This window comes from Propithecus coquereli, unplaced genomic scaffold (assembly GCF_000956105.1).
Source record: "Propithecus coquereli isolate 6110/MARCELLA unplaced genomic scaffold, Pcoq_1.0 Scaffold165, whole genome shotgun sequence".
NCBI lineage: Eukaryota > Metazoa > Chordata > Mammalia > Primates > Indriidae > Propithecus > Propithecus coquereli.
In genome coordinates, this window is record NW_012141080.1 from 963,006 (window position 1) to 987,355 (window position 24,350).

Genomic DNA, 24,350 nt, shown 5'->3' on the forward strand with positions numbered 1-24,350 from the left:
GAGAGGGTTGAATTTTAGAGCCAGCAGGTATGAACATCTTAACGTAACAACGAGAAGAGCTGATGGGATGGGAAAGGGTGGAAATACGAGGAGAGTGGATGGAGCAAGTCCTTAAAGAGCCAGAAGGAACCTGGCGGACTGACAGGGAAACCTGAGAACAAGGCTGCACCTCCCATCGTGACGGGAGGGAGAGGGGTTGGGTGCGCAGGGAGCAAGGTCTGGCGGTGGACGGCTGAGGGAGTCCCCTTATGCTGGGGGTGGGGGGTAGGTTTTTTTTTTTCTTTCAGTAGGGGGATCATCTGGTGACAGCTAAGGGGGATGATGGGGTTGGAAGTGTGGGGGAGTTAACCAGAAAGATCCATGGGCCTAGAGGCACTTCAGCTTTTTCAGAAGTTGTCCTCTCCACTGATGTTAAATGTGAAATCGGGTGAATAGAATATTTAACTTGGCATAATCCTACTTGTTTTAGAAATTAACAAAGCAATGCCTGAACATTGGAACCTGGTCAGTTGTTAAACCTGAATTCAAATGGTGTTGGTGTCAGGTGCAAATTTAGCAGCTACTGCTGTCTGAGAGGAAAAGAAATAGGCCAGAGAACAACAAACCTGGCATACTTGGCCACACGATCTGGCCAGGGGTCACACGTGTCTTTTCCAGTCTAGGCAGAGGGAGGTTCGTTCTCAGGGATAAGCTAATAACCTAAGACCGATTCTGTCTATTCTTTAGCTGGGGAATTCCAAGGATGCTGGAAGCATGTGGATGAGGATATAACAGAACAGCTGTAAAGACTCACAAAATGTACAGTAGTACTTCTAGGACGGTTCTGTCTAGACACCCCCCCTTCCGCCCCAACCCCCTCCAGCAAAAGCTGGCCATAGTCCTGGGCTTCAGGGCCACATGAAAGGTCTGCTCCCCCAGCCCCACCTGCCTATGAGATACGGCTAAGGCAGAGGGGAAAAGTGTCTCATCTGAGCAGCTGACACCCCACATAGCCACCACAGTTAGGCTTCCTCTAACATTTAAAAAAATTTTTTAAGAGATGGGGTCTTGCTCTGTCACCCAGGCTAGATAGAGTGCACTGGTACAATCACAGCTCACTGCAGCCTTGAACTCCCGAGCTCAAGCAATTCTCCTGCCTCAGCCTCCCAAATAGCCGGGATGAGAGGCACGAGTCGCTGCACCCGGCTCCTCTAATGTTCTTTTCCTCCACCTACTCGTATCCCCCATTTCACAACTAACTACTGTGGAAAGCCCCTTACCCTGCTGAGTATAACACCAGAACAGTTTCTAACCCAGGCAGAAGCATCCAACACCTCCCACCCACCATGGCCTCTAACTTCCCACTAGGTGTTTGCAGCTGTTCTAGGAGGCCTGTCTCAGATCAGATCAGGGAAGCAGGGAGGCACCCAGCACCAGCCCCTCAGGTTGCCCTCACCTCCGCTGTATCATTTTGGGAAGATGCTGCAACCTGAGGCAGGCAACAGAAAAAGGGACATTTATTCTCAAGGAGAAAAGCAAAGTCATGTAAACTGCAGGGGTTCCCAAGAATCTGATGTCTACGTCCAGGACCAAGACAAATCTGAAGAGAGTCCCTGAAATCCACAAAAGCTTGGTTGGTGCTGGTGAAGGAATGGAGTCTGTCCCTTTTTGCAAAAGTGACAAGCCCGACATCATAAACACTGGGTATGAGACTCAACCTTGATGCCATCTGTTCTTTCCAAACCCTCTTTGTGGGTTTCTTCCCAGAATTACTTTGCACAGTGAGTCTAATTTCTAAGAGCCACAAATCCTTTTTGAATAACAACAAGAAAGTGTAAAAGCCTACCACTCTTCCTCTATAATATCCCTCCAGCGCATTCCTTCTATGTTCTCAATATGAGCAATGACATCTCGGCACTTGCTGTGTGACAGGACTGGTACAATAATCTGACTTCTTAGCTGCCAGCCTTTTCCACCTCCAGTATATCCTACGTATCTCTACTAGACCAATTTCCCCGAAAAACAATTTCATCACGTCCTTCCTGTGATTTAACAATCTGACAATTTACCACTAAATCCACATACCATTTGCTATGGTTTGAATGATGGTGTCCCCACCAAAATTCATGTTGAAACTTAATCCCCAGTGCGACAGTAATAAGAGATGGGGGCAGAGCCTTGAATGGGATGGGCTGAAGGGAGTGTTCTTTTGCCCTTCTGTCCCTTCTACCTCATGAGGACACAGCTTCCACTCCGGAGGATGCAGAAACAAGCCACCATCTTGGAAGCAGACAGAAGCCCTCACCAGACACCAGTCCTGCCAGTGCCTCCTCTTGGACTTCCCAACCTTTGGAACCATGAGGTTCTTTTTTTTTTTTTTTTTTTTTTGAGACAGAGTCTCACTGTGTTGCCCGGGCTAGAGTGCTGTGGCGTCAGCCTAGCTCACAGCAACCTCAAACTCCTGGGCTCAAGCGATCTTCCTGCCTCAGCCTCCCGAGTAGCTGGGACTACAGGCATGTGCCACCATGCACGGCTAATTTTTTCTATATATTTTTAGTTGTCCAATTAATTTCTTTCTATTTTTAGTAGAGACGGGGTCTCGCTCTTGCTCAGGCTGGTTTCGAACTCCTGAGCTCAAACAATCCGCGCTAGGATTACAGGCGCGAGCCACCGCGCCCGGCCGGAACCATGAGGTTCTTTATGAATTACCCAGTCTCTGGGATTTTGTTATAGCAGCACAAATGGACTAAGACAACATTTAAACAATCAAACCTTCATTTTCTACCTTCATTTTCTGCCTACACGGCCAGACTGCTCTTCTCACTACCATTCTAGCACACTGTTTATCCTGGCAAACTTGCTTTATTCTTATGCCTTTCCCCTGCCTAGGGCACTTTTCTTGTCATTTGGAATCCTGCTTTTCTAAGAAAATGCCATTCCTTCATGAAACCTTCTCTAACCTCAGAAATCCTTACCTTCTGGATACTGCTGACACTTCCTATGGAATAGCCTTCATGTTAAATAAGAAATAAGAGATGGAAGCAACAAAGGGAGAAGACCTATTTCCAAGCTCTATTTCTATTTAGGATGTAAGGACTTTGTATTTACTGACATCTAGCTTCTTTCTAAATAGTGAGCCTGCATCCCCTGGTTTACCAGCAGGAAAAACGGAATATGAGCAGCCCTCTGGCAATTGAGCAGGGCCTTTGGCCCATGAAGACATCCCAATTGCTCATGTTGGAGCAATGTCAACTCTGAAATAGAATAGTAATATCAGGTCATAACTAGTCTCTCCACTTACATATGATTACTAATACCAGCCACCAAAACCATGCTGTTTCCTTCCCATACTCATTAATGAAGTCTTAGTAACACGAACACTTCATAATTAAGTTCAGTTAACATCAATAAAGAATACACCAACAACTGATTAGTTCTAATGCATACAACCAATGAATGACACAAAAAAACCCCAATAAAATGCATTGTTTATGGATAATAAACATATCCAGAATTTTCCACTGGACCAAAATTTCCTTTTCCAAACTCTATGTTCTAGTGCAGTTTATCATTTCATACATAGGAACTTACTAAAGTCAGTAAAAGAATCCCTCGGGACCAAAGCTCCCCAAAATCAATAAATTTTTACATCCCTCATCTGCCTAAGCTGCTAAGAGATCACAGAGGTAGCCATAGCCCAGGGAGCCAGGCGCTGGCAGTAATGAATATGGACTGTGAGGGGATATGAATTGGAGTGATACTGGGGTGACTTTCCAGAGCCATCCGCAACAGTGGGTCTTACCTTTTTAAAAGACACATACTCCTTTGGGAGTCTCCCCAGGAAAATGAATTTATACTCAAACTACTGCATGTACTTCACAGACTCCATGAAACCCATCCAGTGAATTCTTAGAGGTCTGAGACCCCAGATTACGACCTGTTGATCTATGCTTCCACCAGACACCCATTTCCTCCTACTAAGAGTCTGCAGCACACCCCGTCCCATTTGCCTTCTCGGACTGAGGGCTACAACAGCAGATAGGCTGTATGTGTTGTGAGGAGAAGGTGGGGGTGTGGTCAGCCTGTGGCCTAGTGAAGAGTCTATACTTCTTTAATTATTGCCTTTGTTTTCAGTAAGTTCAAGGTTGCAGGACTTTGGGGGAAGTAGGGCATAAAAATTTCTTCTCTCAAGTTGACTGATGAGGAGTTTTAAAAAAATTTCTTTTCTTCTTATAAGAATTCTAAGATATGTCAAAGTAGACTAGAAGCATAGTCTAGTACCCACCACCAGGGTAACGTGGCAAGATTGGCAGTCTGTCAGTCTCTTTGCAATGCCAGATTAAGGAAACCACCTGGAGGCTGACATTGGCCCCTTCCCTTTCCAGGAGACAGATCTGGCCCCCCAAAAAAGAAATGCCTACAATGAAGATCTGGGATCAGAATAGTTCTCATCACGTAAAATTCCTCTTCCAGGTCCTAGATAAAGTGGCCACTCTGTGTCAAGGCCAAAGTGCTGAAGATGATTCCTTTTGGCTGGGGTTTCACATTGCTCTTGCAATTCAGTTTCATCTCATCTTTGCTGTCACTCTGTGGGTACCAACAACCTTGGCCAAATATGAGGAAGTGTCCATTACTATTGTTTGCTGATTATTCTGCATAAAGATGCCAAGGAAGGATGGAGCAAAGGCCTTGGTGACACTCTTGCCTTGAACAGAGGAATGGCTATAGTCCATCCAGTTCCTTAGTTGTATCTATTTGTATTCCAAGCGCTGTGAACAAAAACGTTCAGAATCCCTTTACAATCATGACGCTGAGCTGAATGACTCACGTCTATAATCCCAGATGCCTGGAAGGCTGAGGTGGGAGGACTGCTTGAGCCCAGGAGTTTGAGACCCCATCTCTTTAAAAAAAAAAAAATGACAAATATCTTAAATCATCCCCAGCTCTGACAAAACTTGCCTTCTAGGATTTGGAGACAAAGCAAGAATCCGTGACTACTGCTGACCACGTCTGGAAGTACCTTGAGGCTGGTCATCAGAGACCTGAAGCGACAATTTTCACTGAGGATCCAAACCTCAGATCACCTTTTATTTGCTCAGGGCAACTATGGGGTCAAGTGATGTTGAGGATGTAGAAAGGATGCTGCAAGTGCCCATGAGACCAGGTTTTGTGGCAAGCTAGGGCCACCGCTAAGTCCCAATGATGACTGCTCCACAGAACTTGCTCAAGCACAAGCAAAGGACCCACTATACAGACTGCACCTGCTGAGAACAGGTCCTGGTCCTGTGACGCAAACCCACACGCAAAGGTCTAAGAGGCTGGCGTTCTGGTCCATGCTTAGCAAATCCCTTCCTGCTGCGGGCACTGGGACAGAGGCGGCTGGCAATACGCAGATGAGTTGTCCCACCCTAAGTCCAAAGCAGCAGCTCACAGGCCTCCTCTGTTGCCTCGTGCCATACACCAAACATGATGGCTGGGCTTACACACCTACCCTACTTGGGGCCTCTCTCTGTTCCCTCTTCACCTCTATTCTGTCACTTCCACACAGGCTGGAGGCTGGCCTGCACACTCCAAGCCAGAGGACAGGCAGCAACTGCCACAGGACATCCTAGGGAAGTAATTCCCCACAGCATCTAGATTGGCATGATGACGTGGGGGGAAACTCTGGCCAAAAAAAAAAAAGACGGAATTTCCAAAAGGTAAATTTCTCTGTATTCATGCCTAATCTTCCAAAGTTGTGTAAACAAATTTTTTCTACCATCCCCCATCACTTGCACAAATTTTGGTCAAGTCCAAACGTAATTTGAAATGAGGTAGGTAGTTTCTTTCTATTTGTGCCTTCGTCGTCGTGGTGACAGTCCAGGCCTGTGCCGAGAAAGCACTTGTCTCGTGGAGAAGGGCAGCGCCAGGGAGGGCACCAGTGACTGGTGGAGCTTCTCAGTTGGCTATTTTCTCAATCTCGTCCAAATCATCTGTGTCCAATCTTTCTATCTTCTTATCTGGGGGGGGGAAACACATAGGTCTCTGCCCTGCCTAGGAACATGCCACCCCTCGGGCCATAGCAGCCTTCATCGAGCACCAAAGGCTCCCAGTGCCTGAGCAGGGGCAATAGGGCCCTGGTCACTGACAGCAACAGTCAGAGCCACGGAGGCCGTGTCATTTGAGTCCCTGGCCCCTGGACTGTCCGGGTGTGCGCCCCGAGCACTTCCACATGGTAGGAAAGGGGAGGGTGCTCAGGGACAGAGGCCTCTCTCGGGGCTACAGAAAAACCCACCCCTTTCCCAACCCCGGCTCCTCAGGAAAGGGTGCTGGGCCGAGGACCCTCCCAGGGACTCACTAAAATGCTCCTGGATCCTGTTCAGGATGTTCATGCTGTGCTTGCTGTCCACCATGTTCACGGCCAGGCCCCTCTTGCCGAAGCGGCCGGTGCGCCCGATGCGGTGCAGGTAGGTCTCGTTGTCCGGGTTCCCGTCCTTGTCCACGGGAAGATCAAAGTTGATGACGACAGATACTTGTTCAACGTCGATGCCTGCGTGAAGGAGAGTGGGAAACACAGAGGAGTAAGGACAGGAGACAAAAACCACTGTCGTCCACAGGTAGGTCAACGTAGACCAACTCTGGGTAGAGAGAGTGTCTAGGACATGCCAGCTCTGGGAACTGGGTACAGGAGGGCACATACAGACGTAGCAGCATCCAGAGAGAAAGAACAGAACCTTGGCGGGTGCAGTGAATTATGACACCAGTGAAAAAGCCTCTGGCAGGCACAAGCATCTGGAGTCGCGTGCCCAGGAAGAGCAGACTCCATCCTCTACCAGTCAGACGCCCTGTACGTTTCCTTCCACAAGGCAGACTCCCGGCTTTTGTGTACGTTCTTACCTTACAAAATCCAGATACTCTCCCCTAGAAAGGAATCTCACCACCAACCCCACCAATCTCCCTCGGACAGATTTCTATTATATGAACGAGGATTTCTTTCCCTAACAGGGCCTGGGACCCCGAGCCTAGCAGACCAAAACACATTCTCTGCTCACCACGGGCACACACATTGGTGGTCACCAGGACCTTCTCTTTGCCCTCTCGGAAGCGCTCGATCACTGCAGCCCTCTGCTCCACCATCATTTCGCCACTCAGCAGAGCCACCTGGTGGCCTTCTTTTGAGAGCTCTGCTGCCAGCCAGCTAGCTGTTTTGCGGGTCTGGAATGAAAAGAATTGTTTTAAATGAAGAGACCTCTTAAAAAAACCAAAATGAAAATACCTGCAAAAAAGTGGTTGGTCTCTATTAAAATGCATGAAGGCCCTGCTAAGTTCAGGCTTAAAATTTCTCAAATAGGATTTTAGCCACGTGATTTTTTTCTTTTTGGATAAATTACTTAACTGCTTTTAGTTTTTCATTTAGGAAGAGTGTGGTCTTAGCCAAAGATCTTCATTCCTAAATAGTCTATATTCTTTTTTTTAATTGTTTGTTTTATAATATTTAAAAAATTTTTTTTCTCCCTCTTTTTTTTTTTTTTTTTGCAGAGACTATGGAGTGCAACTTTATTTTTATTTTTTAAAGAGACATGGTCTCACTATATTGCCCAGGCTGGCCCTGAACTCCCGGGCTCATGCAATTCTCTGGTCTCTGCCTCCTGCGGAGCTGGGACTACAGGCACATGCCCGGCTTATATTCTTAATATTTAAAAATTATTTCGTCCAATGTTATTTAGTTTTTTTTTCCCCTAGTAATCAGTAAGAAGTAGGATCATCGAATGTTCAGTTCTTCACAAAGTCTTCCCCTTACAAGTCATTACAATGAGAGGAGACTGAATATGCTGGGTACCGGTGGAGGTGATTCATCACCTCCTCTCTCTCCGTATCACCCAGTGGGAATCTGATCCTCCTCAGCACTGAGGGGAAGCTGGGGGAGTTGGAAAGGGGCTAGGGGTGGTGTGTGTGCACAGGGCAACCCTAGCAGGCCTCCTGCTGCCGCTGCAGCTACTCACATGGCAGAAGATCATGGCTTGAGCAATCGTGATGGCCCCGTACAGGTTACACAAGGCCTGGAACTTCTCGTCTCTGCTGCTGCACAGGACATAATACTGCTTGATGGTGTCCAAGGTCTCCTCCTCACGCTTCAGTTTGATAACGTTTGGCTCCGGGACCACTTTCTGGGCAAACTTCCACACGGAGTCTTCAAATGTGGCAGAGAAAAGCAGCATCTGGCAGTTCCTGGGCAGCATCCTGCAAGGTAAGGCCCAGGCATCTGGAACCACCCTGCGGTGTCCGGCGGAAGGAGCAGGTGCACAGCTGCCCCAGCCTGGACGGTCTGGGTCCCCGGGAAGGAGCATCTCGGGCAGGAGGAGCAGCAGACCTGGGTGGGCACAGGGCTGGGGAGAGTCCTCAGGTCTCCTTCCTCAAGCCAGGCTGGGAGGGCATATGGTCAGTGCTGACATGGAAATGGCCCAACAAACTAACGCTGCTGAAAGTACGAGAGTAAGAACTCGACAGAAGTGAGAAGGGGTCATATTACAGGAGCAAAGGGAGAAGATGCCACAGATGGGGAGGCTGAGAAGTTCCTCCCTACTCGAGATTCCTACCTCTGGATGCGGATGCTCTGATCCTGGTGGCCCTGAGTAGCTATCATCACATCGGCCTCATCCAGAACAAACACCTTGATCTTCTTTGGGTCGATGAACTTGAGCTTGGAGCACCAGTCCAGCACAGTCCCAGGGGTGCCAATGACAATCTGCTCACTGATCTTTTGACCCCTTTCCACTGTGGAGACCCAAGACGTTTTCCGTGGGTATTTCAAAGACAAAGCCAGCTCTCCTCTCTGAGAAATACTAAAGTTGTTGTGTATTTTAATGTAAATGTTTTGTTGTTTGCGTTATTATCATAAGGAAAGGTTAGGATATCACTGCAGCGTTTAATGGACAGAAAAACAGACAAAAATGCTGATAAGATACAAACAATGAGAAAACAAAACCCTCTTCAGTAGCATTCTTTTCATTCTCTATAACCATCGAATTCTCTCTGAAGTACATCGTTATTTTTTTCTCTGTCAAAACTGTTCCATGTGGACTAGGACTACATTTCCTCACTAGCAGACTTTCTCAAAGTTCTTATCTTTCCAGTGCACTCTGCCCCTCTGCTATCCTGCCATCTATTTCAAATAAGCCAGTTGCCTTTAATTTCCCCCAGCCCAAGTCATTAAATAGTATTTATTATGAAAAGCTTTGTCTTTTGAAAGAAATACAAACTGCCTTCTTAAAAAATGTGCTTACCCAAACAGGCCTAGCAGACAATGGCACATTCTCAGCCCTGTGCAGTCTGAAACTGAGAAGAACTTGGCTCTTCCTTTTTCATTTGTTTTTTAGAGATGGGGGTCTCACTATGCTGTTGTGCTGTACTCAAAATCCTGGGCTCAAGCGATCCTTCCACCTCAGCCTCCTGAGTATCTGCGACTACACGTGTGCACCACCGCACCAAGCTCTGGCTCTTTCTTTTGAATTAGATGGGATAGTGATCTGCCTTTTTGTCCCTTAAGAATTATAACTTTAACCAAACACAGGCAAACTCCCTCTAGTCACAGACGAAATTCTGCCCAAACGTAAATGCTGAGTCAATTCAAAGCTAACAAGAATGCTGCTTCTGACTTCAGCTAAACAAACCAATTATTGCCTCCCACAAAAAAAATTATTCAGAAGTCTCTGTCCTTCTAATTTGAATCCAAATTGCAAAATTTTAAGTGTCTTATGATTACTTTCCAGTAAGTTTCATTATCTTATTTACTTTTCTCTTCAGAACTGCTCAAGCTGGCATTAAGGATGTCATACGTAGAATTGATTTCTGTGAGTCATATAGTCATGTTTATTTTAAAGATCCATAAAACTCAACCAAACTTCCAATAACACTTTTAAAATTACTTAAACCTGCCAGGCACAGTGGCTCATACCTATAACCCTATAGCACTTTGAGGATTACAGAATCCTCACTGAGGGAGGCAGGAGGATTGCTGGAGGCCAGGAGTTTGAAACCAGCCTGGGCTGCATAGTGAGAACCCATCTCTACAAAAAAAAAAAAAAAAAAAAAAACCAGAAAAAATTTGCCGGATGTGTTGGCACTTGCCTGTAGTCCCAGTTACTCAGGAGGCTGAGGCAAGAGAATCACTAGCCAAGGAGTTTGAGGCTACAGTGAGCTATGACTGTGCTACTGCACTGTAGCCCAGGCAACCCTGTCTCAAAATAAATAAATAAAACAAAAAGTCATTTTAAAATAAAATAAAATTACTTAAATAGTGTTTTATTGTTGTTGTTGCCTTGTTTTTTGGTTTTTTTTTTGAGACAGGGTCTTGCTCTATTGCCTGGTAGAGTGCTGTGGTGTCAGCTTAGCTCATAGCAACCTCGAACTCCTGGGCTCAAGCAATCCTTCTGCCTCAGCCTCCCTAGTAGCTGGGACTACAGGTATATGCCACTATGCCTGGCTAATTTTTTATATTTTTAGTTGCCCAGCCAAATTTCTTTCTATTTTTAGTAGAGACAGGGTCTCACTCTTGCTCAGGCTGGTCTCGAACTCCAAGCTCAAGCAATCCTCCCGTCTTGGCCTTCCAGAGTGCTAGGATTATAGGCGTGAGCCATCACACCCAGCCAAATTACTTAAATAATGTTAATGATAAAACAAACTCATGTAGAAAAAAATGAATAATGAAAAAAGAATAACAAAATAAACCCCCAGAATCAATTGCCATGAACATTCTTATAAGCAACTGGTCTGGTCTGCCCAAAAAGTCAAATGTAACAAGGAAGGAAAATGGTAGGGAGACAATTCTAGATTGAAAGAAACAAAGACCTGTAACAACCAAATGCAAGCCATAAACACTGATTCGATCTTGGTTCAAAAACAAAACAGCTATAAAGAAACACTCTGGGGACAACTGGAGAAGAATGAAAATAGACTGGATATTAGTTATCCTGGGGAATGTGATAATTTTCTTGGTTGTGATAAAGGTATCATGGGTATGTCAAAGAATGTCCTTATGAGATACATGCTGTAATATTTAGGAATAAAGTTACAACGTCTACAATTTACCTTTAAATAATTCAACAAAAACATATACACACATATACATATAAATGGCAAAAAAGGTTTTGAATCTAGGTGGAGAGCATACATGTGCTCATTATGTTATTTTAATTACTGGGTATGTTTTGAAATTTTCTAAAATAAAAAAAGAAATAATTAAGTTAATGATTTAGGATCACATACTCACATTTATTGCCTCGAACAGCATAAGCTAGCTTCAGTTCAGGGTAAAATTTTCCCATCTGTTCAATCACTTTTCCCGTTTGAAGGGCAAGTTCATACGTTGGGGAGAGGCACAGACACTGGTAGGGAAAAAGCACGGAATGAGAATTCAAGACAATAGGTCTCTTGCAAAGGGAAATTACCATTAGGACTCAGTCATTCCTCCAGTGGAGCCTGAAGGAAAGAATATAAAAATTGAAGTGTACACCATTTGAGAGTCATAAGCTAGAATTCTTAGGGGTCATAACTCAGGCTGGGAAAAGATACTTGAAAACAGCTACTGGCCACCAGAATACAAAATCCCACCAATGAGCAAGGAGCTGAAATTCTAACTGGAAACTACCTTCCTTTTCACTTACTCAGAAAGTTCTCAGAACTTTCTAATGGATGATAGTTGCAGATAAGGAGGTTTTTCCTACAAGTAAAGGAGCCAAGCCTATCAGTAGTAATCAAGAATTGGCAAACCATCACAAAGGAAACAGGATTTTATTGCTACTGGAAGATCAACCATATTGTTTATGCTCAATTTAAGGAGTTCTAGTTTGTATAAATAGTTATACATAGCTTGGCTTTTAAACCATCAAACGGAATTCCTCTTCTATCTAAGCATTAGTAGAAAACTCACCAAGTCCTTACCTGGGGGTATTTGTTTGCAGGTTCTACGTGGCTGAGCATGGCCAACACAAAGGCAGCAGTTTTACCAGTGCCAGACTGAGACTGGGCAATTAAGTTCTGTGGGCTGCACAAGAAAACAAACTACTTAGGAGCTTAAATCTCATGTAACATTTTAGCTTACAAAAATGGAGAATAAAGCTTAAAAAATGAGTATTCGAAATATATTTATAGAAGGAAACACTGGATTCTGTAGCAGAGTTATAAACGCTTGCTTCACAAGTACAGAGCACTCTAGAGAGAAGATTTCTGGTGAGATTTGAAGTACTCCGTATCTTTTATCTATTCTCTAACCCAGCAACCAGTGATCCTTTTAAAATGTGAGCCAGCTCCCATCATTTCTCTGCTCAAAGTCCAAAGCTTAAAAAAAGACATTATCCTTCTAGAAAAATATCATTGTTATGACACAGAACAAAGAAAACTTGGAGAAAATACAGACCTGAAATATCTATTTTTAGACAAATAGAAAAAGAAATTTGAGGATTTAGGATTATATGCAATAAAATTTTATATAATCCCATGTAATAGGGATCAATTTTTATAAAAAGTTCATCATGCTCTAGAACCTTATTACTCAAAATTCAATCTGAAACCAGCAGCATTAGCATCACCTGAAAGTTCATTAGAAATGCTGAACCTCACACCTAAGATCAGAATCTCCATTTTAATAAAATCCTATGAGATTCGTACGCCTATGAATATGAGAGAGGCACTGCACCAAAAAACCACCCTAGCAATTGTCCCATGCAGGCCTCCCAGAACCCTGCTTGGTTTCTGTCTACTATATTTGACACAATAAATTTTATATACCAGTATAATGAGATCATATAAATGTACATGTACCAACATAGAATGATGATCATATAATTTTAAAAACACAGCATATAGGCTGGCGGTAGGGGGGTGGCTTACACCTGTAATCCTTACACCTGTAATCCTAGGAGGCCAATTCTGTAATTCTGGGACGCCAAGGCAGGAGGATCGCTTGAGCTCAGGAGTTCAAGACCAGCCTGAGCAAGAGCAAGACCCTGTCTCTACTAAAAATAGAAAAAATTATCCAGGCATGGTGGCATGTGCCTGTAGTCCCAGCTACTCAGGAGGCTGAGGCAGGAGGATCACTTGAGCCCAGGAGTTTGAGGTTGCTGTCAGCTAGGCTGACACCACAGCACTCTAGCCCAAGCAACAGAGCAAGACTGTCTCCAAAAAAAAAAAAAATAGGTTTTCAAAAATAGAAAATTAAAAATGAAATAGAGTTGTATCAGGATACATACGGTTCTGCAAGCATCAAAGGCAAAGCATTCTCTTGTATCTTGGATGGACGGTTGAAACCCATGGCATAGACTCCTTGGAGAAGCTGTGGTTTCCTAGAAAAAGAGAGATAAAATTCACAGTCTCTTTGGTTGAAGAAAGCAGCAAAATACTGGAAGGATTTTTTTCTTTTTTACTGTTACATATAGTTTATAACCAACAATAACTAAGTCGTGCTGAACTGAACACAATGTGTGAATGAAGCTGAAGCTTTTACCTGGAAATTTCACCTGGAAATTTTAATTAATATCCCAAAGAAGCTAAATTCTCTTATAAAACTTGTATTAGCTAAAAATGTTCTGCTGTGATGAAAAAATCTGTGTAACAGGCCTATCATCTCCATCGAATACCAAGGGGATAGTAGTTTCAGCTGGCAAAAGAAAAAAAAAAAAAAAAGGAACGACAAAGGGGAGTCAGAAAGTAAACAAACACTCACAGCCGAAGCTCTTCAAAGGACTTCACTGAGTAGAGGGGGGAGTTTGGATCCCGCTGCAGGACTTCCACTTGGTTTGTGTTATCAACAAGGTTGCTTCTGATCAGCTTGTTGAGTAAGGACTGGGCAGCTCTGTCCTCTGTTAGGAAAAAGAGAACAGAGATTTTTAAAAGTCCAAGAAATCCACCATGAGTTCACCTGAATTCAAATGTCATCTGCATTTTAAGTAATAACATTTATCTGTCCTGAAACTTCTAATTCAAGGTACATAATTTTGACTTAAAAATATAATTAAAATAGTTATTATTAAAGAGAAAGGTTATGATACTCACATCACCCATGTGAGCCTCCTATTCTTCCCCAGAACTCTAACAGCCCTCCTTTCCTGAGGTTTTCTATTTCTCCTATCTAGACCCAAATATTTACTCCCCAATTTGCACTCTATAATATAAACTTAAAATTACAAGCTTAACAAACACATCACAATGAAAAAAAACCCGAGGAATTAACAAAGCCTGTATCTTGATACTGTATTAGCTGTTCACATCTTGTCATCCATGTTAAACGTGTCAAAATATCATTAAGATTAATTTTATTTATTGATTTATTGAGACAGAGTCTTGCTCTGTCATCTGGGCTAGAGTGCAGTGGTTGTTCAGCGCAACCTCAAACTCCTGGGCTCCAGCGATTCTCCTGCCTTAGCCACCTTCCTAATAGCTGGGTCTACAGGTATGCACCCTACGCCCAGTTAAATTTTCTATTTTTGTAGAGACAGGGTCTTGCTCTTGCTCAGGCTGTTCTCGAACTCCTGAGCTCAAGCAATCCTGGCGCCTCTGCCTTCCAGAGTGCTAGGATTATAGGTGTCAGACACCACACCTGGCTAATTAAGCTTAATTTTATTAGACAGTGGAGGTGAAATTTAAAATTTCTTTTATAATGTTCTGTACAACTGTTCAATTGTTTAGTTGTTCAATGTAAAATTTCTCTAAAATGTAAACATTAAAATTCCTTCACTTATTAACTATTTATGCCAACTAGCGGTTACTCCTATTAAAGTCAAGCCAAGTTGGGTATAAAAATGAAGCCTTCTAACAATCCATTTTCTTAGGATGCAGAACGTCGTTTATATAGCTCTAACTAAGGCTGTGTTACCTTTCTCTTCTTCATCTGTCTTCTCCTCATTAGCATTGGTCTTGACAACAGCACCTTTATCAGACACAAAGTGGCCATCATTCAAAATCACATCTCATACCCAACAGCTGGGACAATTCAAATTCTATGACACTAGAAGTGTAAAGGCCTGGGGAGCAAAAAATAAATGAGGAAACCAAGCCACTGACAAAAACATTTTATTTGCCCTAAATAAACAAAAGTGTGAGACTATGTTGCTTATGTTTCAGTTCCTTCCTATTTCAGGTTCCCACACCCTCCCTCAAAAACAAATGTTTATTTCCCTCACATAATCAATATTTCTGAAATATTATAGAAAGATGATTAGAGCAGTCAATGATCAGAAACCACCTTGATGCTCAACAGAGGAGTATCTATGCAAATCATACTTTATCAATATGTGAACACAATAATGCCATTAAAATTCTATGCATATAAATTGTTAATACAAACTTATAGTCAATGTTGCAGTTCTATTCGCCCCTGTAATATTAAGTACATTAACAAAAATTTAATGAAAATCTTAAACTTTTGATGTCATTTCAGAATAATTAGAATAGGTAAACTCTCAGGTTGCTCAGACTTTGTCTATCTGATCCCAAATTGAAGAACTTATTTTTTTTTTTTTGAGACAGAGTCTCACTGTGTTGCCCGGGCTAGAGTTGAAGAACTTACTTATTTTTGAGACAGGGTCTCACTCTGTCACCCAGGCTAGAATGCAGTGGTGTCATCATAGTTCACTGTAGCCTGAAACTCCTGGGCTGAACTCAAGTGATCCTCCCGCCTCAGCCTCCCAAGTAGCTGGGACTACAAGTGCGTGCCACCATGCCTGGCTGATTTTTCTATTTCTTGTGGAAATGGGGGTCTCCCTATGTTGCTCAGGCAGGTCTCAAATTCCTGGCCTCAAGCGATCCTCCCATATCGGCCTTCCCAGGTGCTAGGATTCTGGGCGTGAGCCACCGCTCCCAGCCTTGAGGGACATTTAAAAAAAATAATAATAATCTTTGTCAACATAGTCCCGTGGTTAGTAATAAATTTAATATTTTATAAACCAAATAGATATCTTCATTCTTATATTAAAAACACTTTGGTCATACAATCCGGTTTGTTGATTCCCAAATCAAATGACTGCTGGTATCTCCCAGCCCCCTGCCTAGTACAGACACAATTTTTTCCAGGCAATTGTTATGCCACAACAGAAATACTAAAGGAAATCACATTTATTTTCAAACTAGCTTTTAGTTACTTACCATTGGCATCTAGTTTGATTTTCTCTTCCTTAAGATGCAAGTTGCTCAACTAAATGGAAGAATATAGGGGGGAAAGTGTCAGGAAAGTCACTTAAAAGATTTTGAATTAACAGAGCCCCCCTAATGAAGCTGGGGAAGAAGGAGCCACTCTCAAGGTGTATTCATGTGGACCAATTTCTTAGGTTGTTCTACTGGGATCCTTTTGTTTACTAAATGTCTGAATGAGAATAAACAAAATATTCCATAAATACAGCAGTAGGAAAAAAAGGATTACACAGCTCAAAATCTGTACTTCCTATTTACAATTCAGAGAGAGAATTCTAATTTGTGAGTTTGCTTAATGTCCTCAATAGAAACTCTCAGTGGAATATCATCACAGTTGTCATTCTCTCATATCCCAAACAAGAGGAATTTAAAAAGATTTGGAAAAACGCAGTTACACTTCAGACAGGGAGCACTGAGCAGGGCGGACTGCAATGAAAGCATCTGCAGGTAGCAATCGGTTACGTCAATCGGCATCCTCACAGTCAAGCTGCCTTTTCTCCCCAAGTTGGCTTTTGCTGGGTGTCTAATAGTTTCATTGAGAACAGCCTGGAGCATCACGGCACACTGTGCAATCAAAACACCCACCAGGATGAAGTAGGAATAGAAAGGAAGAGAGATTAGAGAGACATTTCAAAGAAAGAATTAGTAGAACTTTGATCAAGTATTATAAACTAGGGATATCCTGGCAGGACTAATTTCCTCTATTCCAATGCAAATACCTTTTTTTTTTTTTTTGGAGACAGAGTCTCATTCTGTCACCCAGGCTATAGAGCAGGGGCAGGATCAGAGCTCACTGCAGCCTCGAACTCCTGGGCTCAAGTGATCCTTCTGCCTCAGCCTCCAGAGTAGTTAGGACTACAGGCTAATTTTTAAATTTTTTTGTAGAGCTGGGGTCTTACTATGTTGCCCAGGGTGGTCTCCTGGCCTCAAGTAATTCTCCTACCTCGGCCTCCCAAAGTGCTGGGATTACAGGCACAAGTCTTCTTTTCTTTTTTCTTTTCTTTCTTTTCTTTCCTTCTCCTCCCCTCTTCTCTCTCTCTCTTTTTTTTGAGACAGAGTCTCATTCTGTTGCCTCAGCTAGAGTGCAGTGGCATCATCATACCTCACTGCAACCTCCAATTCCTGGGCTCCAGTGATCCTCCTGCCTCGTATCTCAGCCTCCCAAGTACCTGGACTACAGGCCTGACCCACTGTGCCCAGCCAACAATATTTCGATTTTTAATTGCTCTTTGGATCTAGTACAAAGCAGGTGCTCTAATCATAAGATATTAAGTGGGACCTAAGACATCATCTAGTAAATGGTAAAGTATGAAAATCACCACAATCAAATGATTCTTTTTTCCCTAAACACCACCAGGTTCTTTATGTCTTGAGGTTCATTTCTGTTGTCTCTTTAAGTTCAAGAACAAGAGAAAGAGGAAGGAGGGTGGTGTGAACTAAAATAAAATCTTAAGGCTCCCCTCCACCAGCTGAGTGAATGGACCCCATTCTTGGCCAGGGGGATACCCTAAAATTGAATTACCTGACATGAGGAGGGAGGTCAGACATTCAGACATGCCTCATCATGCCCCCTTCCTTCTTTTTTTTTTTTTTTTTTGAGACACAGTCTCACTCTGTTGCCCGGGCTAGAGTGCCGTGGCGTCAGCCTAGCTCACAGCAACCTCAAACTCCTGGGCTCAAGCGATCCTTCTGCCTCAACCTCCCAAGTAGCTGCCCAGCTAATTTTCTCTATATATTTTTAGTTGTCCAGCTAATTTCTTTCTATTTTTAGTAGAGACGGGGTCTCGCTCTAGCTCAGGCTGGAAACTCCAGCACTCAAAGGATCCGCCTACCTCGGCCTCCCAGAGGGCTAGGATTACAGGCGTGAGCCACCACCCCAGGCTGTCCCTCCCTTCTTTTGTAGCTATCCTTTGTAACTCAGTAACAGGCCCAAGGCTGTGCAAGACATACCTGCAGGTCCTCAATTTACACAACAAATACGTCAGGTGGCCTATCTCTGATTAACAGAGTTCCTTATGTAAAAACACTCCAAGCCTTTAGCTAAAGCTTCATTGTTTAACCAATTACAAATCAAAGACTCTTTAAATCCACCTATAACCTATAAGCCCCCCCTTTGAGATGGCCCACCTTTTTGGGCCAAACCAATGTATGCCTTCCAGGTATTGATTTAAGACTTGGCTAAGAGTTTGGCTTCTTTTCCGTTGACAGTGGGAAGGGAGAAACAAAAAAACTGTTGTTTTAATGGGTGGTTAGTCGGGAATAGAGGAGCCCCACTTCTACTCATGGAAACTGATAGGAAGTTTCTGTTGCTTTGGTGTTCGGGAGGGGAGAAGCATAGGGAAACATACTGGAGAGATTGGCAAGAAAAAAACTAACAAAAAAAGGGAATCATTCAACCTGAGCAAGCTGATTTTAAAAAAGAAAAGGAAATCATCACAAAGCAGTAAAAATCCTTCATTGATTCTGAAGGATAGAGAACACACTAAAATAATATATACGAAGCCACCAGCACAGGGCATGAAATACACTCAATGTATTTTAGTCATCACCAAAGCACTCCCACACATCCTGTTAAGTCTTGTACTCAGGATGTTGAGAGTGAGACAGTGAGTGAGAAAGAGAGACTGACTTATTGGCAGTTAATAGCGCCCATTCCTAGGGTGATAATTACTATCTAGTGTAAATCACAAGGCTGAAGTATAAATGAGTTAATGAGGTATAAAGGAAGTATACATAAAGTAGAAATATCCATTACTATTAAACACTTTAATATTCAACAATAAAAGGGCATTCAATGATAAAGGTCACTTTTTGAGAAGGGGGTCTTGCTTTCCCCAGGCTGGTCTGGAATTCCTGGGTTCAAGTGATCCTCCTCCTACCTCAGCATCCTTGCTGAAGCCACCCAGCTGCCTTTAAAGGATCCTTGTTTTGTTGATATTGTGCAACTGGAAGTTAACAGTTGAACAATTTGTAGCATAAAATAAAATATGTAGGAACAGTTGCTAGTAAGTAACAATGTAAGTGAAACCAATAGATGTAGATTACAAATGTATCAACTGTGAAGCGTTTCCAGCAGACTCTAAAAACTACTCAGCCCTCATTTGGCTGTAAGGATCTCAAAACCTGTAACACAAAAGCAGCCCTAAAGTTTGTGTTACTCACTGTAGTGTCACTGAACTGAACGCTAAAACTAAGTAGAAAGCACAGTTCCAATACCTTTCTTAGCTCTATTTGAATCAAAAGGAGAAACCAATTTCTCTTGTAACTTCATTGGAAACCATTTTGAAACCCAGAAAACTAACCAAAAGGCAAAAAAAAATAAAAACTCCCACCTTTTCCAAATTTCCCAAAGCCCTGCTTTTATAATGTCCACATTTAATATTTTAGTTTTTAAGACATTAAAGTAATTGGGAACTATACAGTTACACTTCATTTTATTCAAAAGCCACTTAAGAAAGGAATCTTCAGGCGTAAGAAGAAAGATTTAGGCCGGGTGTGGTGGCTCACACCTGTAATCCTAGCATTCTGGGAGGCCCAGGTGGGAGGACTGCTTGAGCTCAAGAGTTGGAGACCAGCCTGAGCAAGAGTGAGATGCCATCTCTACTAAAAGCAGAAAAAATTAGCCAGGTGTGGTGGCACGCGCCTGTAGTCCCAGCTACTCAGGAGGCTGAGGCAGAAGGATTGCTTGAGTCCAGGAGTTGGAGGTTGCTGTGAGCTAGGCTGACACCACAGCACTGAGAGTAGGACTCTGTCTCCAAAAAAAAAAAAAAAAAAAGGAAGAAGAAGAAAGATTTAATGGTAAACGCACTGTTGTGAATAAAGATCGCCTTAGGCAAAATTGTGAGGCAGAAGACAGAGGAAGTCTTACACATCAGTTCTTGACTTCCTTAGCCCTCTAAATTGAAAAAGAGGTCTCTAATGCAACAAAAAGGAACAAGAAGTGCCACCGGGGAATATAAAAATAAATATAAATACAATCTAATTTTCCCTTATCTAAAATGAGTAATGAAACCGCCCGTCCACAACGGGTGCAAGGCAAGAACTGTAGTAAGTAAGGGCCTAGCTAAAAATAATAATTAGTAACTGTCCCCCTGTAATTGCCAGTCTGGAGCCAGGCAACTGGTGTCCACAAAGATTCTTAACTTTCTCCGTGGATAACATCACCTTTTCAGAATCTAAAGGTATTTTTCAAGATATCTTCAGGCCCCACATTCTGGTGGATCCACGGTGCACCCATACCGGTGGCCCATACCAAGAAACTGACTCAACTGGAATTGTGCCCCAGGGTCTGGAGCAACATAGGAAGATGATTTCCACACCCCTAGAATTCTGCCCCAATTAATGAACCTAATTACCTAATCCCTTGCCTGCTAAACTATCCTTCAAAATCCTGTCTCCCAAATTCTTGGAGAGGCAGATTTGAGAAATGTCTCCTGTCTCCCAGCTTAGTGCTCAGAATAAAGACTTTCTCTATTGCAATCCCGACTGTCTCAGGACATTGGCTCTTCTCTATGCAGTGGGCAATACAACCCGGCTGGGCAGCAACAGTAAGAAATGAAACTTGCTGAACATTTAAAATACAGACCAAACAAAGTAACCTTGCTCTGTATGTGTCATAGTCACCTATGTTATGTGACACCTGTGGGGAGCCACAGTGAAAGTTCCACAAGACAGAGCGTAAACAGGCGTCTTATTTGTTCAGTTTTAGAATATTGTGATCTATTTACCTGGACATGGATAAGTAGGTTCACAACTAACTAACCCATACAATATGGACAAGTAATTTAAAAGATTCCTGCAAAGAAAGAAACTGTGAATTATAGATAATAACAATAATAGCTATCACTGATATCAGGCATGTCCTCAATTCAATGAGGCAGGTACTATGATTATTCCCATATTACAGATGAGAAAACTGAAGCACAGAGAGGTTAAGGTCACCTAACTAGTATGTGATGGATCGAGAATACAAATTCAAGTCTGTCTGACTATAAAGTCTGAGGTCTTAACCTCTACATAATAGTGCCTCTCATATATAATATTAGATATGTAATCTCAAAGAAAATACTAATTTTAAAGATAATATAATTGCCAAGCATGGTGGCTCAAGCCTGTAATCCCAGCACTTTGGGAGGCCAAAGCGGGAGGATTACTTGAGGCCAGGAGTTTGAGACCAGCCTGAGTAATATTGCCAGACCCTACCTCTACAAAAAATACAAAAACTAGCTGGGCATGGTGGCGCATGCCTGTAGTCCCAGCTACTCAGGAGGCTGAGGCAGGGTGATCCTTTGAGCGTAGGCTTCAGTGAGCTGTGATTGCGCCACTGTACTCCAGCCTGGGTGACAGGGCAGGACCTTTTCTAAATAAAATAATAAAAAAATAATATAATGGTACAGAGGCTTTGGAAAAGTCTGGCAGTTCCTCAAAAGTTAAACACAGTTACCATATAATTCAGCAATTCTACTTCTAGATATACACCCAAGAAAACTGAAACTATATGCGCACACAAAAATTTGTACACACTGATCATATTCTCATAGGAGTTGGAGCCCTGCTATAAATTGCACATGTGAGGGATCTAGGTTGCACATTCCATGTGAGAATCCAATGCCTGATGATCTGAGGTGGAGCTGAGGCGGTGACACTAGCGCTGGGGAGTGGCTGCAAATGCAGATTATCATTAGCAGAGACGTTTGACTGCCTAATAAATGCAATGCACTTGAATCATCCCAAAACCATCCCCCGACACCCTTCCTCCCTGTAAAAACTATCTTCCATGAAACTGGTCCCTGGTACCAAGAGGTTGGGTATTGCTGCTATATAACTGCAAAATAGTTAACATTTCAAAATTCAAAACCAAAGTTGCTAGTATCATTTTGCTTTTGTGCCAGTTAATATTTATAAGATCCTGTTAAATGTAATTAAACCGAGAATATCAAATGTAGAGGAAACAGTCTGATAATTAACATTCCAGTGGGAAAAAGAACAACGCTCCCCCTCTGGGCTTCACTGCTGTCACCTCAGCTGGAGCAGTCCTGGGTTTCAAGCCTTGACTGCTGGGCTCCTGGCTTCTTGGATTCCTAATTCACAACTCTCTCCAGTATCTTATTTTTCTTCTTGTTTCAGAAATAATCATGTTTTCAAAAATATACAAGTGGAAGAATATTTAATCACTGAACAGAATACTGTTGATATTAATATTTTGGTATATACTTTCCAATTTTTTCTGTGCATGTTCGTATGTATTTTTATTTTTTTAATCAAAAGTGAAATCATCTGCCTACTACTTATAAGCAGCTTGTTTCATAACATGTTATTTTCCTGTGTCATTAAATAATTACATCAATCTTATAAAAAAATGAATAAAGTGATCATAGCAATAGTATTCATAATAGTGGAAGCAACCCAAATGTCCATCAATTGATGAATGGGTAAAGAAAATGTGACACAGCCATACAATGGCCTATTATTTAGTAATAAAAAGGAATAAAGTACTGATATATGCTACAACTGATGAACCTTGAAACGTTATAATACGTGAAAGAAGCCAGTCACAAAGGACCACATATTGTATGATTCCATTTATATGAAATGTCCAGAAGAGGCAAATCTAAAGAGACAGAAAGTAGATTGGTGGTTTCCTGGGGCTGAGGGATGGGAGAAATGAAAAAACAAAACAGAAATGAAAAAATTAAACAGGCTAGAAAATCTCCCAGAAAATACAGCAAACAAACACATAAACAATCAAACAGGCTGGGTGCGACGGCTCACACCTGTAATCCTAGCACTCTAGGAGGCCGAGGTGGGCGGATCGTTTGAGCTCAGGAGTTCCAGACCAGCCTGAGCAAGAGTGAGACCCCGTCTCTACTAAAAAAAAATAGAAGGAAATTAGCTGGACAACTCAAAATATATACAAAAAAAAATTAGCCGGGCATGGTGATGCATGCCTCCCAGCTACTCGGGAGGCTGAGGCAGGAGGATCACTTGAGCCCAGGTCTGAGGGTGCTGTGAGCTAGACTGACGCCACGGCACTGTAGCCCGGGCAACAGAGTAATACTCTGCCTCAAAAAAAAAAAAAAACACAAACAAAAACAAAAAATCAAACAAACAAACAGAAGAGAGATGGGAAACAGAAGAAAAAAGATAAAAAGAAACGAATGGTGCTGGAACAATGGAGACATCAGTATGTGAAAAAGGTGAACTTCAAACCATACCTCCTACTACATAAAAAAGAACAAAAAATGAATCACAGACATAAATGTAAAATTTTAAACTGTAAGACTTAGAAGAAAACACAGGGGAAAATCTTTGTGGCCTTGGATAAGGTATATTTTTTAGAATACAAAAAGAACTAATCAAAAGTTTGATAAATTTTTATTTAAAAAAATTTTTTTTAAGTAGAGATGGGGTCTTGCTCTCTACTGGATGGTCTTGAATTCTTGACCTCAAGTGATCCTCCTGTCTTGGCCTCCCAGAGTGCTAGGATTACAGGTATGAGCCACCAAGCCTGGCCAAAAATTTGATAAATTAGCATTAATGAAAATTGAAAATGTCTACTCTTCAGAAAGCACTGTTGAGAAAAAGACAAGCTGTAGTTTGGGAGAATATATGCAAAACATATTTGATAAGGACTTGTATCCAAAATATATAAAGAACTCGCTCAGCTCAATAAGAAAACAACCTGATTTTTAAAATGGACAAAAGATTTGAAAAGCCACTTCAAAGAAGTTATACGGTTGGCAAATAAGCACATGACAAAATTCTCAACATCATCAGTCATTAGGGAGATGTAAATGAAAACCACAATGAGATACCACTACACACCTATTGGAACGGAGAAAAAACTGACAATACTGTGCAGACAAGGATGTGAAACAAATGGAGCTCTCATACACTGCTGCTGGGATGCAGAATGGTACAGCCACTGTGGAAAACGGTTCGGCACAATTTATAAAGTTAAACATACACTTACCATATATCCCAGAAAATCCTACCCTTAGGTATTTACCCAAGAGAAATGCAAACATACGCTCATGTAAAAATCTGTACCCTCATATATAGAGTAACTTTATTTACAGTTGCCCCAAACTGGAAAATACCCAAGTGTCCATCAACAAAAGAATAAGCAGACCGGGCGCGGTGGCTCACGCCTGTAATCCTAGCACTCTGGGAGGCCGAGGCGGGCGGATTGTTTGAGCTCAGGAGTTCGA

General features: G+C 42.4%; 1 protein-coding gene across 1 annotated transcript in view; it reads right to left on the reverse strand.

Annotated features, from left to right (window-relative positions):
- Positions 1 to 5,668: 5,668 nt before the first annotated feature.
- The window catches only part of LOC105808006 (ATP-dependent RNA helicase DDX19B), a 21,887-nt gene continuing 3,205 nt past the window's right edge, over positions 5,669 to 24,350 (reverse strand). Inside the window, exons 2-12 of the mRNA XM_012641551.1 lie at positions 16,096 to 16,144; positions 14,828 to 14,881; positions 13,679 to 13,814; positions 13,206 to 13,298; positions 11,899 to 12,001; positions 11,228 to 11,342; positions 8,556 to 8,733; positions 7,962 to 8,199; positions 7,011 to 7,173; positions 6,317 to 6,508; positions 5,669 to 5,978 (exon numbers count right to left, since the gene is read on the reverse strand). Of these exons, the coding sequence (XP_012497005.1) occupies positions 5,917 to 5,978; positions 6,317 to 6,508; positions 7,011 to 7,173; positions 7,962 to 8,199; positions 8,556 to 8,733; positions 11,228 to 11,342; positions 11,899 to 12,001; positions 13,206 to 13,298; positions 13,679 to 13,814; positions 14,828 to 14,881; positions 16,096 to 16,144 (1,383 nt within the window). The 3' untranslated portion in view covers positions 5,669 to 5,916. The remainder of the gene's footprint in view (positions 5,979 to 6,316; positions 6,509 to 7,010; positions 7,174 to 7,961; positions 8,200 to 8,555; positions 8,734 to 11,227; positions 11,343 to 11,898; positions 12,002 to 13,205; positions 13,299 to 13,678; positions 13,815 to 14,827; positions 14,882 to 16,095; positions 16,145 to 24,350) is intronic.